Raw genomic sequence first — 17,743 nt, forward strand, 5'->3', positions numbered from 1 at the left:
CATCGCTCGCGGTGCAATTGGAAACGCTTCGATAGAGAAGTTAACGTGCTCGGTCAAACGCGAAACGATCTTCGATTGCATCTTACGGTATTTGGGTCAGCGTGGCAGTAGCGGAGTGCGAATAACAGTGTAGAAAAGCCGAGAGCTGAGAGTTCGCAGCCCCCCCTCTCTCTCTCTCTCTGGCTGCGGGTATAATGAATTAAAATTGCCGGTGCGCGAGAGAGGCGACGACGTAAACACAAAGGGTTTGCCTTAAACACCAGAATTATTGTAATTACAACAATTTATTGTTCCGCACGCCGAGGAAGAGAGAGAGAGAGACTCGCCGCTCGGCGCTTTCGAGAGAAGGAGAGCGCTGGAATCGGGGAAAATTGGCCGGCTGTTAAGACTACTCGCTACATCTGTAGGGTAGAGCTGGAGACTGGTAGATGTTTCTGTAAGTTGCCTTTCACGAGGCGTGAGCACAGTTGGCGCTAGGGTCTACTGGTGGTAAGAGTGGCCGTTTGATGGTAAGGGCGCGTGTATTTGTTGCAGGTAAGGAAGGGATTTGTATTATGCACACTATGAATTTATTGATTTATCGAGGGCTATATTTAATTCGATAAAAATTAAAGGGAGCGATTGAAATAGACTGCTTTTATCTGAATCACTGCACAAGGCAGAGTTGGTGCATTTATTATGCAATAAACCAATGATACCAAGATATTCTATGAAAAGTCGTTTATTAGCTTATGAAATAACTTTAAATTTTAGGAAATACTAACCGACAATAAGTTTATCACGTTTTATTATTTTTTATTTTGTTCCCGTCACCTTACATCAAATAAAATATTTGTTTTTTTTTATGTCACAAACACACAAGACAACTTTTTACATGATATTATTGTTACGCTTCTGGATTGTTTGTCCTTTTATCCCGTGACCATAGTTCGTTGTTGAAACTGAAAACAATTTGGTTTTGGTATTTATCTGTTACATTTTGTTTATTGGAAGTTCAAATGACTTACTCATCAGTTGTCTTGTAAAGAGGATCATGACTGTAACCGGCTAAGGTTCTCCATAGTTCTGGGGGTCCTTCAATTGCCAATGGAAAGTGTTGCCAGGCATATGTATTAGACTCTTTAAAATAAAATGCGCATATGTTAAAAATAAGTTAGAATGATATTTATAGTAACATTGATACATGTATGAGAGAAAATGCTACGCAATAATCAGTTTACTGGTGCGTCGAAATTAAGAGTTTTAAGAGAAGTTGTAAGAAGTAATTTTACGTGGAATTGAAAATTTTATATGAATTTAAAATTTCATATTTTTGATAATATTTTTATGAATTAATTTATTGCATATTACAAAGGGAGATAAACTGCACTAAGATAATAATTAATAGAATTAGTTAATGCAAGAAATAATAATAATTAATTATAACGGTTTGTTTGGATGCAAAAGCGAATGTGCATAAGCAAATATGTAAATTTACGAGTTTTCTATGTTAAGCAGCTGCTGATAAAAGTGAGATTTGAAGAATGAGATGAGATGAATATTAAGAATATGAGATGGTAGTGAATTCCAGGGTATGAAGAATGGTCGTGAAGTGATCTTCTAAACATCTCCATGCCGTTGCCAGACATATCTTATGTAGCCGCATCACCCCTATTCTGGACTTGTTGCAACAAAAAGAAACGATTGAGGAAAGCGTCTTTTAAATGAGCTTAGCAGCAACTTGAGCTGCTTGATAAATATCTTATATCTCATACAATGACTACATTGTATACTATAAACAAATCTAATAATAGAATTAATCAGTATGTAATAGAGTTATAATATACGTGATCACATCAAAGGTACATTATTCTAAACGCAAGTACCTGGTGAAAATCCAACCCTTCTTTTTGAAATTTCCCCTTTATGCCATGGAATATCATCTTTCACGTTTGACTTGAATATGCAATAAAAGCATTTTATTAAATTACAAAATTCGAAAGCTCTAAAACAATTAGGAAACATTTTCTTACGTTTTTAATAGCGTATTCGTCATATGGTTCACTTCTTCCTATCCGTGGAATATTTTTTGCGATTTTCAGAAAAAATGCAGGCGGCTCATCTGCAGCTACGATCTTATTTTCAATGATTGCTAGAACGGCTACAATAAATATAGCTGCAAAAAACGAACATATAAATTCATTTGATTGATCGTCTTTTGAACATTTTGTAATAAATAATAGCGATTATAGTATACCTGATAAGATGTAATTTCTGGAGATGAATGTGTTAACTAATCTCTTCATTTTGTTCGATATACAGATTACACTGAATTTGACTAAGCCAAAACTCTGGATTATATACTGCACGACTAATTATTTACGTATTCCACTCACGTTCGTACTTTTAATCGAACAGGGCTCTTGTTTCGCGTGTGCGAATTTATTGATTTTAAAGTGGGTTACTTATCGTCAAAAATACGACACAGCATTTAAAAAGACAATCAGGTTTTATAATAAATAAGTTTAAAAATCTATTAACATGGAAAATCATAGTTCATAACCGAAATCTGCTATGAGATTGCAATGTTTACTGAAGCAATAATGAATGTGTACAATGTTGTCTTTTGAATGACGTGGAAATTTTGTAGTAAAGGTTTGGTGCTGAATGTATTTGAAGACTCAGAGATTTATATTTCTTGGCTATAATTATTTGAATAATTTCATAATCTCTACGGTCGGATAAAGTAAAAAATGTTTTTATCCCTGGTAGAAAATTAACGGTTGAAATTCGTTAAAAAGTTAAGTTTAATTGGCCAGTTTTATCAAATTTTAATGTAAAAAAATTAATTAAAATATTGCTAATATTTTAGTGATGCGTATCTATAATACCACATCAGTATTATTGTTAAGTTAAAAATTGTTTTTCCCTGTTTTCGGCATTAAAACGTATATATGTCTTATTACGAATATTTGGATTTTTTACGATTGTAACGTATTTTTCTACAATTTTTGGATTGTAACAGTCATTTGGCAAATTTCAAGCACAAGTTTCGTTTTATCATGAGTTGATGCGTCATATCTATGCATTTATAACGGTTAAACGCTTATTTAGTTAAATCATTAACCACAACTTAGCTAAGTTTCTTAAAACTTAGCTTATTAACCGTTAACATTTCTACCAGGGATGGTCAATTGGTAATATTAACACTTTTTCAATGCAAAATTTATTTTGCCCTGTTGAATGAAGTATGCATGTATATGTTTAATGTGTGTTAAATGCGATACAGGTACAAGTAAACGTGATACAGGTCACAGCCCTTATCCTCTTTAATGCTTAAATCATGATGAGAATTTTCAAAAAGCTGAAAGTCTATTTTGGGATACGTTTGAAAAGAATGTGATGTTGAATAAATCGATACGTCTGCGTATATGATTTTTAATTAAACTCATTAAGAACTATCTATGGTTGACATCAATATATCCATTCTTATCCATACCATATTCCTCAAATCGTTTTTGTTTTATAATGAATTTAAAAAGGAACGATTTTGTCGATCGACCCAAGGAATACTCTGAGCTCAATCATGTTTTATACATTTCTATAGACTTTCATACATTATTTGCAATTCCATACATTTTATTCAGTTTTTCAAATTTTTACGGAAAACTAAAAAGAAATACATATCAGCCATTTTGTAAACTTTAGTAACTTAGTCAATGTTTTGAAATGCATGTAAAACTTAAATTAAATTAAATTAAAAATTGGATATGATAATAATATCCTATAGATAGATATACGTATAGAAACGATAAGCTAGTTTGGAGGAAGCTACATGCCATTGAATCAATGGCTTTTTTTCTTTTTCTGCCTTCTAAGCGAAAAAACAAACAACAGCAATAAAAAACAATAAAAACGTTTACAAGATGTTTGCCACGATCTAATTATTTCTTGAGTTTAAGGATTTTGAGTTCAATGGATAATTTATAAAATAATCTTGAAACTATACGATGTTACTATTCTTATCACTAACTGATGCGTTTATATACTAATAAAATTATTTAAAATAAATAAAGAATATAATAAAAAAAAAACGTTTTCTTACGGTCTTCAAAAATATAAGCATCGCTGCATTATAAAATATAATTATTATATTTGATTGCCTTTTATCATGACATCTCTTTGTTTTAAGTTAAATAATCTTAAATTCTGAATATTTGCTATTTGTTAAAATATTAAAAAAGAAGCAGACATAAAAGAGACGCCAAATGTGAAAAATAAATTTAAAATTGTAACAAACGTTAACTTTTACATTTGCTTTCCATGGTATGGGGGTATGTGCCGTTCAATTTTTATCAGTTTATTTCAAAGAATATTTACATTGCATGTCAAAAGAAAAATCGAATCGTTAATTTGTACTATTTATTTTATATTGAATTCGTTTACAAACTCAGCAATCAATTTTAACAAGAGAAAGAATACATTTTAAAACATTTGACGGTATGCTCATTTCAATGCTGCAGCGGATTTCTGATTCATTGTCGTGGCTACTAAAAATATGAGGTTGGCGAGTAGGTGGAACAATGAATAAGAGAGGCAATAACTTTTAACCATATCTTTATTGATATAATAATAAAATGTACATTGTAGGAAATAATACAAGCTATATTGAAGTCGCTATCTCTACGCTATACAAAATCTACTACAGAGCCAAAAACTATATATGAACGTTTTTGATGATACTTTATTTTCGAAGCTTTACATTTTATTTTGTTATATGTTGATAATAATTCGAGAGCATGAGATTTCTTTGGTCTGCTTCCAGTCTAAAATTATAAAATGCTCGTTCAGTTGGAATCTTGAGGTCCGTAATATGCATTGCAGTTTGTCTTTGCTATTTCGCAAATAGCATCCATTGCCCGGCTGGCATAATCGTAATCTGTTGAACAAAAAAGTTTTATATTTCAAATGAAAGCTCCTCGTAAAGCTTTCTCGTAAATTATTCGTAATCGTGTCTAAATGAAATCCAAAATTTTATTTTCACCTGAAACAGAGTTGGCTCTTTTGCCGAAAATACTTCCGTTGAAGGGTGGCTTCCGGTATGCCGCATCCACGTTAAGGATAGCGACAGCCAAGACGACCATGAGTACGAGTGCGAAGCGAGCAGCCGACATTGTTGCTTGATTGAGTGATCTAAATACAAAATGTAAAGTGAATTTTGAAATTGTCTATATTTTTATATGGAGGCAATAAAAGTATAAGGATAGGAACAAAGTTACACCTGTCTTGAAACAAGTATAGAATCTTGCAAGTCCTCCTCAAGTCAGCAGCCGGTGAAATGCTCTTCTACTGGCTTGGCCTCTAGCTTTTATAGTTCAGGACTGAGCGATGACAGATGGATCTGACAAGCACAGAAGGAACGTTTTCTTTTGATTATCGAGTGTGGGCAGTACAGTAGTTTACAAGAATCTATTACTTTCGAAGATTGAACAAAATTTTGTATGGAAATGTGTACAATCATCGTATAAATAAGAGTCGTACACATTCATTTTTATATCTAGGAAAAAATTTGGTATAAATAGATCCAATAAATTACAATAACTGATATAATTTAGTTTTAACAAAATAGTAAGCGTAGTAAATCGTTATGTATGGAATTGTAACAAAAATGTTTAGAATGTTGTAAAAGTTCGAATTAGCTTCCGTAATAAATGTTTTCAACTTGCAAAAAACCCGTAAACAATAGAGAAAGCGCTAGGTATAAATAAACTATCAGAGTACAATAAAAGCAAAGTTTATTTTTTGATATGCTCACTCAGGTGCGACGGATGAGAGCTGACTGTTCCTGGGCAGTGGACACTCGGAAACTGACTGTGCCATGGAGGATCCGCTCTTTTATATCGTGCGGCCGAGGGTGCGAGATCATAGAAGAGAAATACAATGCAGCACTAAATAACTTGATCAGAGCTCATGACGCGAAGCTATTAGCGGAACTAATACGATTTTGAGTTTTCTTGATGGATAAGAAAATCTCTTGGGAAATTCGCGCTTCATATAATTTATCCCTGATACAGCTGCAGCCTTACAAGTGTATTTTAACGAATTTCTGCTACATGTGTAGATAAAATAACACAGATTTTTATTAATGTATCTATAAATATATGTATGGATTTTGTATAATAAAGTGCTGTTAATTGTTTACTGACGAGTAGCTATGTAATTTTGTGCCAGTTTAATAAGCAGACGATTTCACATAAGATTCGGTTTATTATTCGTAAATAATTTAAACTAATGATGAATGGTGTGTATATGTCTGTTATATAGATGTATATTATTATGTCTGTAATAGATGATATATCAAAGTTACTTAAATATTTACTAATATTCAATGTGCCTATAACGGCCGCAAGAACGATCTTTTAGCCTGTCAACCTCTAATATTAATATTTAAAAAAGTGGTGATTATGAATCTTTATAATACTAGATATTCTCTGCCTATCAAAAATGATATTTTTATGCTATATTAAAATTATCATGTTTCAGTCTTCATCAAATATTTTTTCGCATAAAATCCATATACGTTATACCTTTAAAATACTAGCTTTTAGGATTTAGTCAACATATATTTTTGGATATCGGATTATGACAAACGCAATCAAAAGTAATCGCAGTTATACAAATGACGTTAGTGTTTTGTAATTTTACGTTCCTTTGATAATATGAATCTCACGAATACTCAGACGCATCTATACAAATAAAAGATGTTAGACGTTTTCAAAAAGCATAAAAAAATCATGCAAGTCTTAAAAGTTGACTAATCTTGCATAATCATTAATATCATTGATATGTACAGTGCAACCGATGTTAAATTTATTCTTTTCACGTGGAACTTTTTACTTTACCTATAGAACTACATAGTGAACTCAATTTTACTTGTTTTCAGTACAAAGCCCGTATACCTATTTTCAAAGTGTAACGGACGGTCTAAAAATACTTGATCAACTAAATGTATAATTTGGGTTCAGTAAAAGATCAAATTTTAATTTTATATTTATTTCATTTTTTGTTTTCTTATATTACATAGTAAAGAATCAATTAAAAATTCGTTACAGTCATCCATCGTGCATTTTTATAAATCAGATGATCCGGATATTGACTATACAGGGCTACATTTTTTAATACTGAGTCTTACGTTTTACATAAAAATCCATACTTGCTATTATTCTTGTTTTTAAGACAAAGTGATAATGTGTTGTCGACTGTTTTAAACAACGTTATTTCTAAGAATCGCCGATCAGTTGTCACATGTGGATAATGCATCTACCACCCGTAAGATTGGAAGTGGTTACCATCAGAAGATAATAAAAAATTGTGTAAACTATATGTTGACCACTGATCGATACATTAGTAAATTCATTAGCTTAAAGTTAGTCTATGATTGTTCGCTGTATTATTATTACGATGATTATATAAATGATATTTACAATAAACTGAAGAATTTGTAATTTTAATTTATAGAAGTTGCGTACATTTTTTACGCAATAATCTTTAAAGATTATTCATTTAAAGATATAAAATAAGTCATTCACTCAAAGAAAAAACTGTCTTATCGTCTCTTTAAAAAATGATGGCCTTTGTTGTGAAGCATTTAATACGTGATTCTGATTGGTTGATGGTTGGTTGCCTAGGCAAAGAGATCAGAACCGCGCTTTAAATTCATAACCCTCAAAACAGTCATAACTCATAACCCTGGTAGAAATGTTTGAGGTGTTTAAAATGAAATGCGGAAACCTTGATAACAGATAAAATATATGTAATATAACTAGCAAGAAATTTTAGTAAAAATTAATCATTACCAAGAGTGTGTAGTATTACAACATGTGTATTGAAAAGTGGCACCCTAACCCTATTTGAAGTAGTAATAAAGTGTGTGAATATTATTTAGTGTTTTTTTGAAATGTCAGTGAGAAGTTCAATTAAAAGAATAAAGAGTTTGAAGATATACTGTGTCTCTGTGCCCAAAGTCGCCCTCGGTGAGGTTTGAGAGGTGAATTTAAAGAAAAGTTCAGTATCCGAGTCAGTAAGTTTAAGTCTATCATTATACAATGCTCTTTGAATTGTAAAAAGGCTACTAGACAACTAAAATATGACACTGCCACTTCCTATGTTACCTAGAAATATGTAACCTAGATGATTCTGATTTAACTGTTTTCGTTCACATTTTCACATCCAGGCTCATGCGAATTTTTTAATTGAGCAGGTCAAATTTTACTTATAGCCAGTTACGCAGAAACTACTATCTCTAGCACATTATATTTCTGGTTTCTAGCATATTTTTACATGGAGAAAGTGATAAATGTTTTGTCTTTTTAGTCAAGGTTTTAGGTAATTAGAATTTTGACTTTTAATAGTTGTGAAAGATTTTGAGACCGATACCTGTTTTTCCATTTTTGCATTTATTCTCATTCAAAAACTAACAGGTCTAGAGAGCTCATAATTTGCATATAGATTTCTTTTGTGATTGTGAAATAGTATATTGTGTACCAAGGGCGTAAAGTGGGCTTTTTTAGGCCGAGTGTGGATTTTGCAGCACGAGTCAAGGCGAGTTAGCCCGAGCCGAAGGCGAGGGCGTTTACGAGCCGCAGACGAGTACTCGTCTCATAATAGTATGCTGACGGTCCTATTTTGGGCCTGATTCTTAACATATATACAAAATGCGGCCACCTTCAAAAATCGCTAAAAACTGTTTTTGGGCTGTAAATTTAAATCCAAGCATTCTACAAAAAAAAGTTAAATGGAAAAGTTGTAGATCTTTGAAAAATACAACTTTTTTCTATTGACATCAAATCATGAAAATACTTATAACTCGAGTTTACAGCCTAAAATCGATTTTTTACAGCTAAAAACCAATTATTTGCCATAAAACATTACGGATTTACGTTTTACATGAAAATGTTAAATGTAAAAGTTGTAAACATTTTCAAAATACAACTTTTTACCGTGGCAAACATTTTTTAAAACACTTTTTGACATACACAACCCTATAAGCGATTTTTTGACACATAACTTCAATAATAACTTCGGTGCAACATGTCCCATCCAACCCAATTATTTTCAGCAATTTTCCTATATTATTAAAAGCTGAAAGTTATAGTTTGGCCTTTATCTCATACATATATACACAATTAAACCACTTTTTTAATTAAATTATAAAAAATGCATAATTTAGGAAATACGTAATCGCCGAATACAATCCGTGTAACTTGGCATCATATAACGACGTATGCTATATTAATTAAATCTTTTAAGCTGAATCAGTACAATTCACTTTCAAAACTTAAGTGTATATACTGAACTAGAAAAACCTAAACTCAATAAAGAAAATTGCTGAGATTAAAGAAAAGCTCTAAGTAGCTTACTACATCCCTCTAAACTATGCTAAATATCTAAATAATCAATTTTCTAATATTCTAATTGAAATCCTACAAACGAAATATCATCCTTTTGTTTACTTCCTCTTGAAAACTACGATACAAAAGTGTTATATTATTTATCTGAAATTATAATAAAATAAAATTAAAATAAGATATATTTTAAGAATATCTACAAACAAAAATAAATAATTGATACAAATACAAATAAGTTACTAATTTTCCAGTAGTTTTGATGATAGTGTTGAATCGCGAAGCGGTGCAAGGTGGCAAGGCGCTAGTTTTTTTAATTGAAAGTTAATTGTGTTGGCCAAACGTTAGTGTTAAAGTTTCTGATATTATGTAATTTATCCATGTGAAATAAATGAGCTTCTGAGATTTCCTCAAAATTTGTCCATGTACTAAGCATTTTACCTTAGAATTAATTAAAAAAAATTTTACTTTTCTTGCATGTTTGAAGCATGTGAGATTTTTTAAAACTATAATATAAAAATATTGATGAAATATGCTATTCTAAATAAATAAATAAATTTACAACACACAATAAATAAGTAATGAAATGTTTTAGGATAAGATGTGTCCGAAAATTGATCAAAAACTCAGTTTTTACAATAAGATTTTATTATTCTTTATTCGTTATATCTATTAATCGTAGCGTTAAATGGTTTCTTTTTAGATTGAGAAGATCATGAACGGGAAATATTGTTCTAAATTAAAATAAAAAGTTGTATGACGAATTAGTCATGATTACTAAATATAAGCTTACATAAAAATCATCATATAAAACAAATAACATACACAGAATTTTCCTTAATATCAAATTGGTATTTATTAATATTATTTCTTATAATATTAATAATTTTCTTATAATAATTATTGTCTGCAACAGCGATATTTGAAACTCGACAATTCACAGTATTTCTTATTTTCTAGTCTTATAAATAATATATAATTCTTAGTTCAATATGTAGATAACACTTTTACATAACTTTGAGAATTAGTAAAAATCGCATAAGCGCTTCTAATTACTACGTTTTATTGTCACGTCACAACTTTTTGGATGCAATTATTAAAATTATTTTATTTTCGCATTATTGTTTCCTATAAACCTGTTTCACACGTAGTAATATTTCTGTTCAAATCTTTAAGTCTTATTATATTAAAAATTTCAAAACGACCTTGAGTTTCACACAATCTTTCAGAGACATTCTCCATTCATAACTTTCGCCCAAAAGTTATTGAATAACATACTTAAATTTATTATGAATACATCATTTAATGTATACATTATTTAAACGCACCAGCGTTTTATTCTTAATATTAAATTGGAAGACGTTGATTTCGTCGATTTATCAATTTGCATACATCATATCTTTCAATCATAACAATTATTGAATTTTAGGATGCAAAAGAATAATTGTACTTATCGTCACGCTATATGGCGAATGCACGACAAATTATATGAATTAATCGTCGATTTGCACATCGCGCCCGGATTTGAAGTCATTATTGCATAATACACACATAGTTCACACTTGCCAGGTTCACCCGTCGTAAAATTTCGAGGTACGGGCCAGTGTTTGAGAACCGAACACAGAATAATAATTTTATTTATAATAATAATATACAATTTTTGCATGATTTGATAATCATATTGAGAAAAATATAGTACATCGTGTGAACCGGGCATAATGGATAATCTTAAGCCTAGAAGCGAATATTTAAAAATTAAATATAATTTATAAATACTATAAGTATAATCAAGAAATAAATAATAGTACATTATGCAACAAGGGACTAAAGTCGTAGATTATTCCCGCTGGTGGATTTACTGCCCAAGCGAAGCAACGTCAGTAATCACCTGAGGGAATAATCGACTTTAGTCCCGTGTTGCATATAGAACTTTATTCACGACTTAACTGTGAAGCCACTTCGTTCCCTTGAAAAGTGGGACTTGCGTCAATACAAATTAAATTTTCAAGTTTCTAAAATTTAAGTTTTTTAAACATTTTTAAAATTAAAATTTTTTCATTTTTCCAAAAAGGTGTTGATTTTTTAATTTTTACAAAATTTTATTAATTTTTTTATTTTTTCAAAAAATTTTCCCGCACTTGCGGGAATAAAGTAACTTTTCTCAACACGCGCATGAAATAATCCTTTTTTCATGCCTAAAAGTAGCGTAGATAATCGTCCATTCCAAGCGTGTTAGAAAAAGTTTGAGCTCAATCAGGGAGAAAATTATTTTCTCCGCTTTGTTGATACCCGTTTTTTAAATCTCTCAAATTTTTTGACTTTTTCAAATTTCTCAAATTTTTTAATTCTCTCAAATTTTTTGACTTTTTCAAATTTCTCAAATTTTTTAATTTTTTCAAATTTCTCAAATTTTTTAATTTTTTCAAATTTCTCAAATTTTTCGTGCACGACTTGGAATGCACGACTTCCTACCTAACTTTCACGCATAAAAAGTCCCTTTCATCCCCTTGTTGGAAAAAACACGGTGTGCAACACGGGAATAAAAGCTATGTCAGACTCTGGTGAGGTGTTTTCAGCACTCGACTCCGACTCGTGCTGTATGGGAGGGAATAAAACACTACTTTAGTCCCGCTTTTCAGGGAATAAAGTGGCTATTATAGTTAAACCGTCAATAAAAATTTTTGTAGAATATGATTATTCTTTGATTTTCAAATGCATTGTTTGGCAGTTTTGTATCACACGAGTGATTGAGCAAGTAATAACTGCATTCATGAAATGTGACGCCAGACAAACTCTACACAAAAATAACCGTACACCCTACACAAGATAATTCTACACAGGAAATAACTGCACGGAAAAATTCTACATAGTTATTTACTTTACGCGAATTCCCTACACACATTTTCGGTAATTCTCCTACACCGCAAAGCTCAGCACTATCGTATAACCTATTGTTATACATTGTTGACAACAATAGGTTATACGATTGTATAGAGTTTATCGGTGATTTAAAATTACCAAAAATTTGTGTAGGAAATTTCCGTGAAGTAAATAACTGTGTAGAATTTTTCCGTACAGTGATTTCCTGTGTCGAATTATTTTGTGTAGAATTTGTCCAGCGTCTAAAATGTTAATCAAATTTTATAGATAAAATCTCAAATGTAATTTTTTGAAAATGATTAGTGTCAACATAAAATGATACAGATATTCTAATTGTTTATTTTTAGACAACATAGAAACAAAGATAAAATTGTATTTTGCAAATCAGCTGTATATACCCATATATACGTGCTAAATTTAATTGTGCATTAAAAATGGAGGCAATAAACATGAAGTAGTAAAATTATTTGTGTGTTGAGGATATGTGAGGTGCTATAAATTATAGGTGCCAAAATAATTTGTGCATTGGAAATAACTAAGGTGCTAAAATAACTTGTGCATTAGAATTGGCGAGGTGCTTGAATTATTTGTCAATTAGCAACAACTAAGCAGCTAAATAATTTGTGCAAGAATAAGTGCGGTGCTATAAATTGTAAGAACTGAAAAAGGTTGTGCATTATAGGAATAAGTGAGGTGCTAAAATAATTTGTGATTTAGGAATCAGCGAGGTGTTAACATAATTTGTGCATTAAAAATAAGTAGGTTACGACAATAATTTGTGCATTAGGAATAAGTGCTGTGCTTCGAATTATAAGGGTTAGAATAATTTGTGATTTAGAAATAAGCGAGGTGCTAGCATAATCTGTGCATTAGGGATAAGCGAGGTGCTAAAATAATTTGTGATTTAGAAATAAGCGAGGTGCTAACATAATTTGTGATTTAGAAATAAGCGAGGTGCTAACATAATTTGTGCATTGGGAATAAGTAAGGTACTACAATAACTTGTGCATTAAGAACAAATAAGGTACTAAAATAATTTGTGCATTAGGAATAAGTGCGGTGCTTTAAATCATCAGGGCTAAAATAATTGGTGCATTAGGAATAAGTGCAGTGGTATACATAATAAGTGCAGAAAAATATATGCGACATTATAAGAAATTGTAAAAAATTTTCCTGTAAACAAATAATAACTATGCAGTAAAACTTTGTGCATTAATATAATATAACTTTTGACATATAATTTATGCAGTGCTATAAATCATAAGTGCAAAAATAATTGGTGCATTGGAAATATGTGCAGTGCTGCATAAATGATATGTACTTAAAAATGAGTACATAAGGATTCAGTGTATGACGAATATGCGCAATACTATTAATAATGTATTAAATTAATTTGTGCATTAAAAATCGATTACGTGCTAAATAAAATGGGGTAAAATAATTTGTGCATTGAGAACATGTGAGGTGCTATAAATTGTACCTAGTGCTTAAATGATAATTGTTGTAATGAAATGTCATTAACGATAAGTGCTCAAACTATTTGTGCGATAGAATTACGCGCATAAAAATAGTTACCGAAATAATTTGCTTTGCATATATACGTGCAATGTTGTCAATGTTAAGTGCTTACGTGATATTGGTGCAATGAATATACGTGCAGTACTATAAATATTTAGTGCTAAAATTATTTGTGTTCAGTAGATATATGTGCAGTGCTATAAATACAAGTGCGAAAATTATATTTTTAAACATACACATCAAACATCCATTATGTCTCACATCTCACACTCTACATCCATCCATTTGACTTATACATTATATTAAACATTTTTAGAAGCCTTTAGCCAAAAAATTCGTATCGATTTAAAATACAGAATGTGGAGCATAGCTATAGAGAAAGTTTTTGTTGTAAGGCCCAGACACAGGGGGTCCGAGACCATGGTCTAACGCTATGGGATATGTAAATTCGTGCGCTACCGCGATTTTCTTCTTTCTTTATTCTCTGAACACTCTTTGTACATTAATTACCAGTCTTTTACAAATAATTTTTTTTGGTTGATTTTCTAAACGTTCCGAAAACAGCCCATATTTTTTTTATTTTAAGGACAGTACAACCTTGCGGAAAAAATTAACAAAATATCGATAAAAAATAAAAGCTACAAAGTTCACACAACGTTTTTAAGTGATTTCGAATACGTATGCGTCGGTATTAAACAATTTCCTGTTGCTCCGGCTTCTCCAAAATGGCAATCCATAGTCCATGTGAGCCAATGAGAACATTCTGGCTGCGTTTTTGCAGTTGAAGTTATTGGCCCCGCACTTTATCACTGTGCAGAATTGAGCTTTAAATAGTGATAGTGAGGTATTTTTAAAACTGATAATACATACAGCAATAATTTACAACGCAAACTTATCGGTTACTTTAAATTATTCAATTCGGCATTTGCCTTCTCTGTTCAAATATCTATATTGAAAAACTCGACAGTATTGAAAACAGCGATAAATTATACTTTTGAAACGTCATTAAAGCGCACGAAAATATTTTTTGGCTGAAACTATTGCTGCCTATAATTTTTTAATTCTGTGTGCAAATGTCAGAACAAACTTGCCGATTCATGATTTTGACGGGAATTGGAAATTGTATAAGCGATCAATCCGGTAATACGCGAGTTTTCTCGCATTTGCACAATTACCATAAGATTATCTAATACAAAAGATCCTTTATCTTCGGATTAAAAAAAAAAACTTCAGTCAAAAAATGCAAACATACCCATCTCAATGAACAACGGCTTGCCGTACATTTCAAATTCGCACGATCCTCCGCACAGCAGTCATCCTCTCGTCAGCACTCGCTCCAGAGCTCCCTCGAACGATCGGCAGGAAAAAGAATACTCGGCCTCGTCAAATAAGGGCGAAGAATCAACACCGCAAGCAAGCTCCGCGCTCGATATATCCGAGCCCCGACGAGGCCTTCGCCGGACTGAGTCTCTATAAGGGCTGCGGATCCAGCGTCTCGCCGGCGGTGCGGCACGACGCATGCCCGGGCAAGAAAACCCTTCGCAGCCTGGCCGAGCGGCGACGAAGGTGGGAGCGAAGCTCGGCCTCCAGCACACACCCACAGCCGCCTACTCCCTCAACCCCGGCGTCATCTGAAAGTGATGGCAAATCAATACCGCGCAGCAGCCACCGCCTGCGCGATACCGTCCCTTGCACAGCCGGTAGCGCCGCTGAGGTATTTCCGGCTTGCGTTTACTCTCTCTCTCTCTCTCTCTCTCTCTCTCTCTCTCTCTCTCTCTCTCTCTCTTTCTCTCTCACTCACTCGCTATCCCGTGTAACTTCTGTCGACAGCGAGGGTAGTGAGGGAGAGGAGGAGTGATTCTTGCGGAAAGCGAGGATGATACGGTGATGCGGTTTATCCTCGAATGCAGGAGAGCTTGCAACTGCTGATGGAAGTTTTGTCGGATGAAAAGTTGGGACGCAGACGGCTCTCGGCTGTGTTGCTGCTGCGGATACATGGAAAATGTTTTATTGGACGCTTCGGGAGGGATGAGCAGCGTGGGACTGTACGTCCTGTGCTCGCTGCGGGGAATGCTGATGAGAGGAAGATTGCGCTGTGTAAGGATTCTATATTGGTGACTTCGCCGCTGCTGCGAGATTCTGCATGTATTATGCGAGAATACGTAAGAATTCGCGAGCAAGAGCTGATTTAATTAGTTCGCAGTGCTTCTAATCTGGCGATAGCGTGGAATTTTGGGATCGATATAAATCATGTCGATGTTATGACTTTCTTTTTTTAATTGATGACTTAACGAACATTTCTACCGAGAGTAATGCTGTCCAGACTGGCGCCAAGCGATATTATGTTTGATAGTGTCAGCTGAACCTTGATGTGTCAAAAGCCAGCTGAAAAATTTGCAACAACTTTCGACGATAAAAAATTATATAAATATAGCATTGAATTGTGCTTGCGGGACAATTTAGGTTATTGTTGATTTATCCGAAAGACCACCAGTAGACCAGATGATTTTGTTGATGCTTGACTGATAATTTCGTACGTAATTTTTTGCTAATCATAATTTATAGTTTCAATGTTACTTTACTCAGTACTTCTCTTCTTTTCTCAGAAACAGTTTGTATGTTCAACTGGATATTGCGCAGTTTTAATACAGTGTAGCAATGATATCAAATATGTCTATCGAATTTTTCGGTAAAAATCAAACTCTTGGTAAACATCAGATAAGGTACGCCAACAAAGAATGTAATAATTCTATAAAGTAAACCAAGTTTTAATTCAAACAGATTTAATTAATTCGATAAATCTTTTTCCTTGGAGCATTTTGGTAAAATCCCATTGTTATTTAAATCGAATAGCTTCGTGAACATCCTCAAACTGCAGAATCATCGAATGCGCAAAAAGCGAATAGGTGATGCAAATGTGCAGCGCATGCTGTACAAGGTAAAACGCGGACAATTTAAATCCTTCACACAAGTAAAATGCGCAATCAAAATAAATAAGATAAACGATTTCACGACGATAAAGCTGTTTGTTTACAAGTCTCCTGTAAAATACAAACAATTTTTCTTTTTCGCAATTACTTTACTTTTTAAAGAGGACCAAAAACCTTTATTTCCTATAAGAGGCCGCTCTCTATAGAATGCAGACATCGCGACGAGAATCGCAGAAGAATGAGCGATGCCTTCTATTGTGGAATACTTATATTTGTATTATTAGGCGTGACACATTCAAATACAGTGAACTACACACCGTCACGAGATCAGCGATGATTTAATGCTTCTACAAACTTAGCAGGACGTCAGTTGATGATTAATTAGATCTCAATCGTTATCCATGATTGTAATTCAAGTTTTATCCTCAAAGATGAAGCTTTCGCGAAGCGCATTGCCGCAACGAAGCTATACAAAGAACCTGCAACAATCGTTACCATTTGTTGTCGGAATTTCAGATTCGCACAATTAAGATTGCGAACGGTAGAGATATGCGGTGGCCCAGCTGCTGGGGAGCAGGAATGTATTCCGCTAGTTGGACGGCGTCCAACAAGCCGGCATCAGTATTTCAATGAAAGCGAAATATACAGATATATAGAGGCTCGCGGAATTGGAATCTATTGTACAGTTACTACTTCGATTTCCATCAACGGATGTAACCGTGCGAGAAAATCGTCCATTTCTTCTGGGATTTTCGAGTATAATTAATGACCCGATATATACGAAGAAAAAAAGAAGAAGCAAAAGGGAAAATATGAATTTTTTTATCAGCGCGTGATATTGAGCGAAAGTTGGCTGTTATCTGTCAGCTGCAGTGGAAAAGCGATCATTAGGCCAGCCTATTAGGCCGGAACGAAATTGCAGCGCAGAAACTTACGCGGCGTTATATTCCCCGAAAAAAAGTATCAGCATAGACACTTAAAAAAGTTCGTCCCTCGCACTTAAACTTTCTATTTTCTCGTCACGATTTCGAT

At 32.9% G+C, this 17,743-nt stretch overlaps 2 protein-coding genes and 2 long non-coding RNA genes across 4 annotated transcripts; 1 reads left to right on the forward strand and 3 right to left on the reverse strand.

Annotated features, from left to right (window-relative positions):
- Window positions 1-707: 707 nt before the first annotated feature.
- Eth (ecdysis triggering hormone) lies at window positions 708-2,285 on the reverse strand. Its single transcript, NM_001142635.1, has 5 exons — window positions 2,237-2,285; window positions 2,013-2,155; window positions 1,866-1,935; window positions 1,008-1,119; window positions 708-941 (listed from the first exon to the last, which is right to left on the reverse strand). The coding sequence occupies exons 1-5, from the start codon at window positions 2,283-2,285 to the stop codon at window positions 887-889; spliced, it is 429 nt and encodes a 142-aa protein (NP_001136107.1). The 3' UTR covers window positions 708-886.
- A 2,294-nt stretch (window positions 2,286-4,579) lies between these two features.
- NV_30029 (SIFamide) lies at window positions 4,580-5,848 on the reverse strand. The gene is made up of 4 exons (NM_001167710.1): window positions 5,795-5,848; window positions 5,261-5,380; window positions 5,024-5,172; window positions 4,580-4,918 (listed from the first exon to the last, which is right to left on the reverse strand). Exons 3-4 carry the CDS (start codon window positions 5,151-5,153, stop codon window positions 4,827-4,829), a joined length of 222 nt encoding a protein of 73 aa, NP_001161182.1. The 5' UTR covers window positions 5,154-5,172; window positions 5,261-5,380; window positions 5,795-5,848; the 3' UTR covers window positions 4,580-4,826.
- A 4,366-nt stretch (window positions 5,849-10,214) lies between these two features.
- On the reverse strand, window positions 10,215-15,418 carry LOC100679325. The gene is made up of 2 exons (XR_511876.4): window positions 15,034-15,418; window positions 10,215-14,590 (listed from the first exon to the last, which is right to left on the reverse strand). It is a non-coding gene; the product is annotated as an uncharacterized LOC100679325 (long non-coding RNA).
- LOC116417758 lies at window positions 15,092-16,823 on the forward strand. The gene is made up of 3 exons (XR_004228020.2): window positions 15,092-15,495; window positions 15,612-16,314; window positions 16,388-16,823. It is a non-coding gene; the product is annotated as an uncharacterized LOC116417758 (long non-coding RNA).
- The last annotated feature ends 920 nt before the right edge of the window (window positions 16,824-17,743 follow it).

Source organism: Nasonia vitripennis, chromosome 5 (genome assembly GCF_009193385.2).
Source record: "Nasonia vitripennis strain AsymCx chromosome 5, Nvit_psr_1.1, whole genome shotgun sequence".
NCBI lineage: Eukaryota > Metazoa > Arthropoda > Insecta > Hymenoptera > Pteromalidae > Nasonia > Nasonia vitripennis.

Bases quoted from the DNA above. Each gene is read 5' to 3' on its own strand.
- NV_30029 (NM_001167710.1), bottom strand. From the start codon at position 5,153: ATGTCGGCTGCTCGCTTCGCACTCGTACTCATGGTCGTCTTGGCTGTC. The intron at 4,919-5,023 runs GTGAAAATAAAA...TTTGTTCAACAG, and splicing joins AAGAGCCAACTCTGTTTCAG to ATTACGATTATGCCAGCCGG.
- Eth (NM_001142635.1), bottom strand. From the start codon at position 2,285: ATGAAGAGATTAGTTAACACATTCATCTCCAGAAATTACATCTTATCA. The intron at 1,936-2,012 runs GTAAGAAAATGT...TGCATATTCAAG, and splicing joins ACGAATACGCTATTAAAAAC to TCAAACGTGAAAGATGATAT. The intron at 1,120-1,865 runs GTACTTGCGTTT...TTTATTTTAAAG, and splicing joins AAGGGTTGGATTTTCACCAG to AGTCTAATACATATGCCTGG.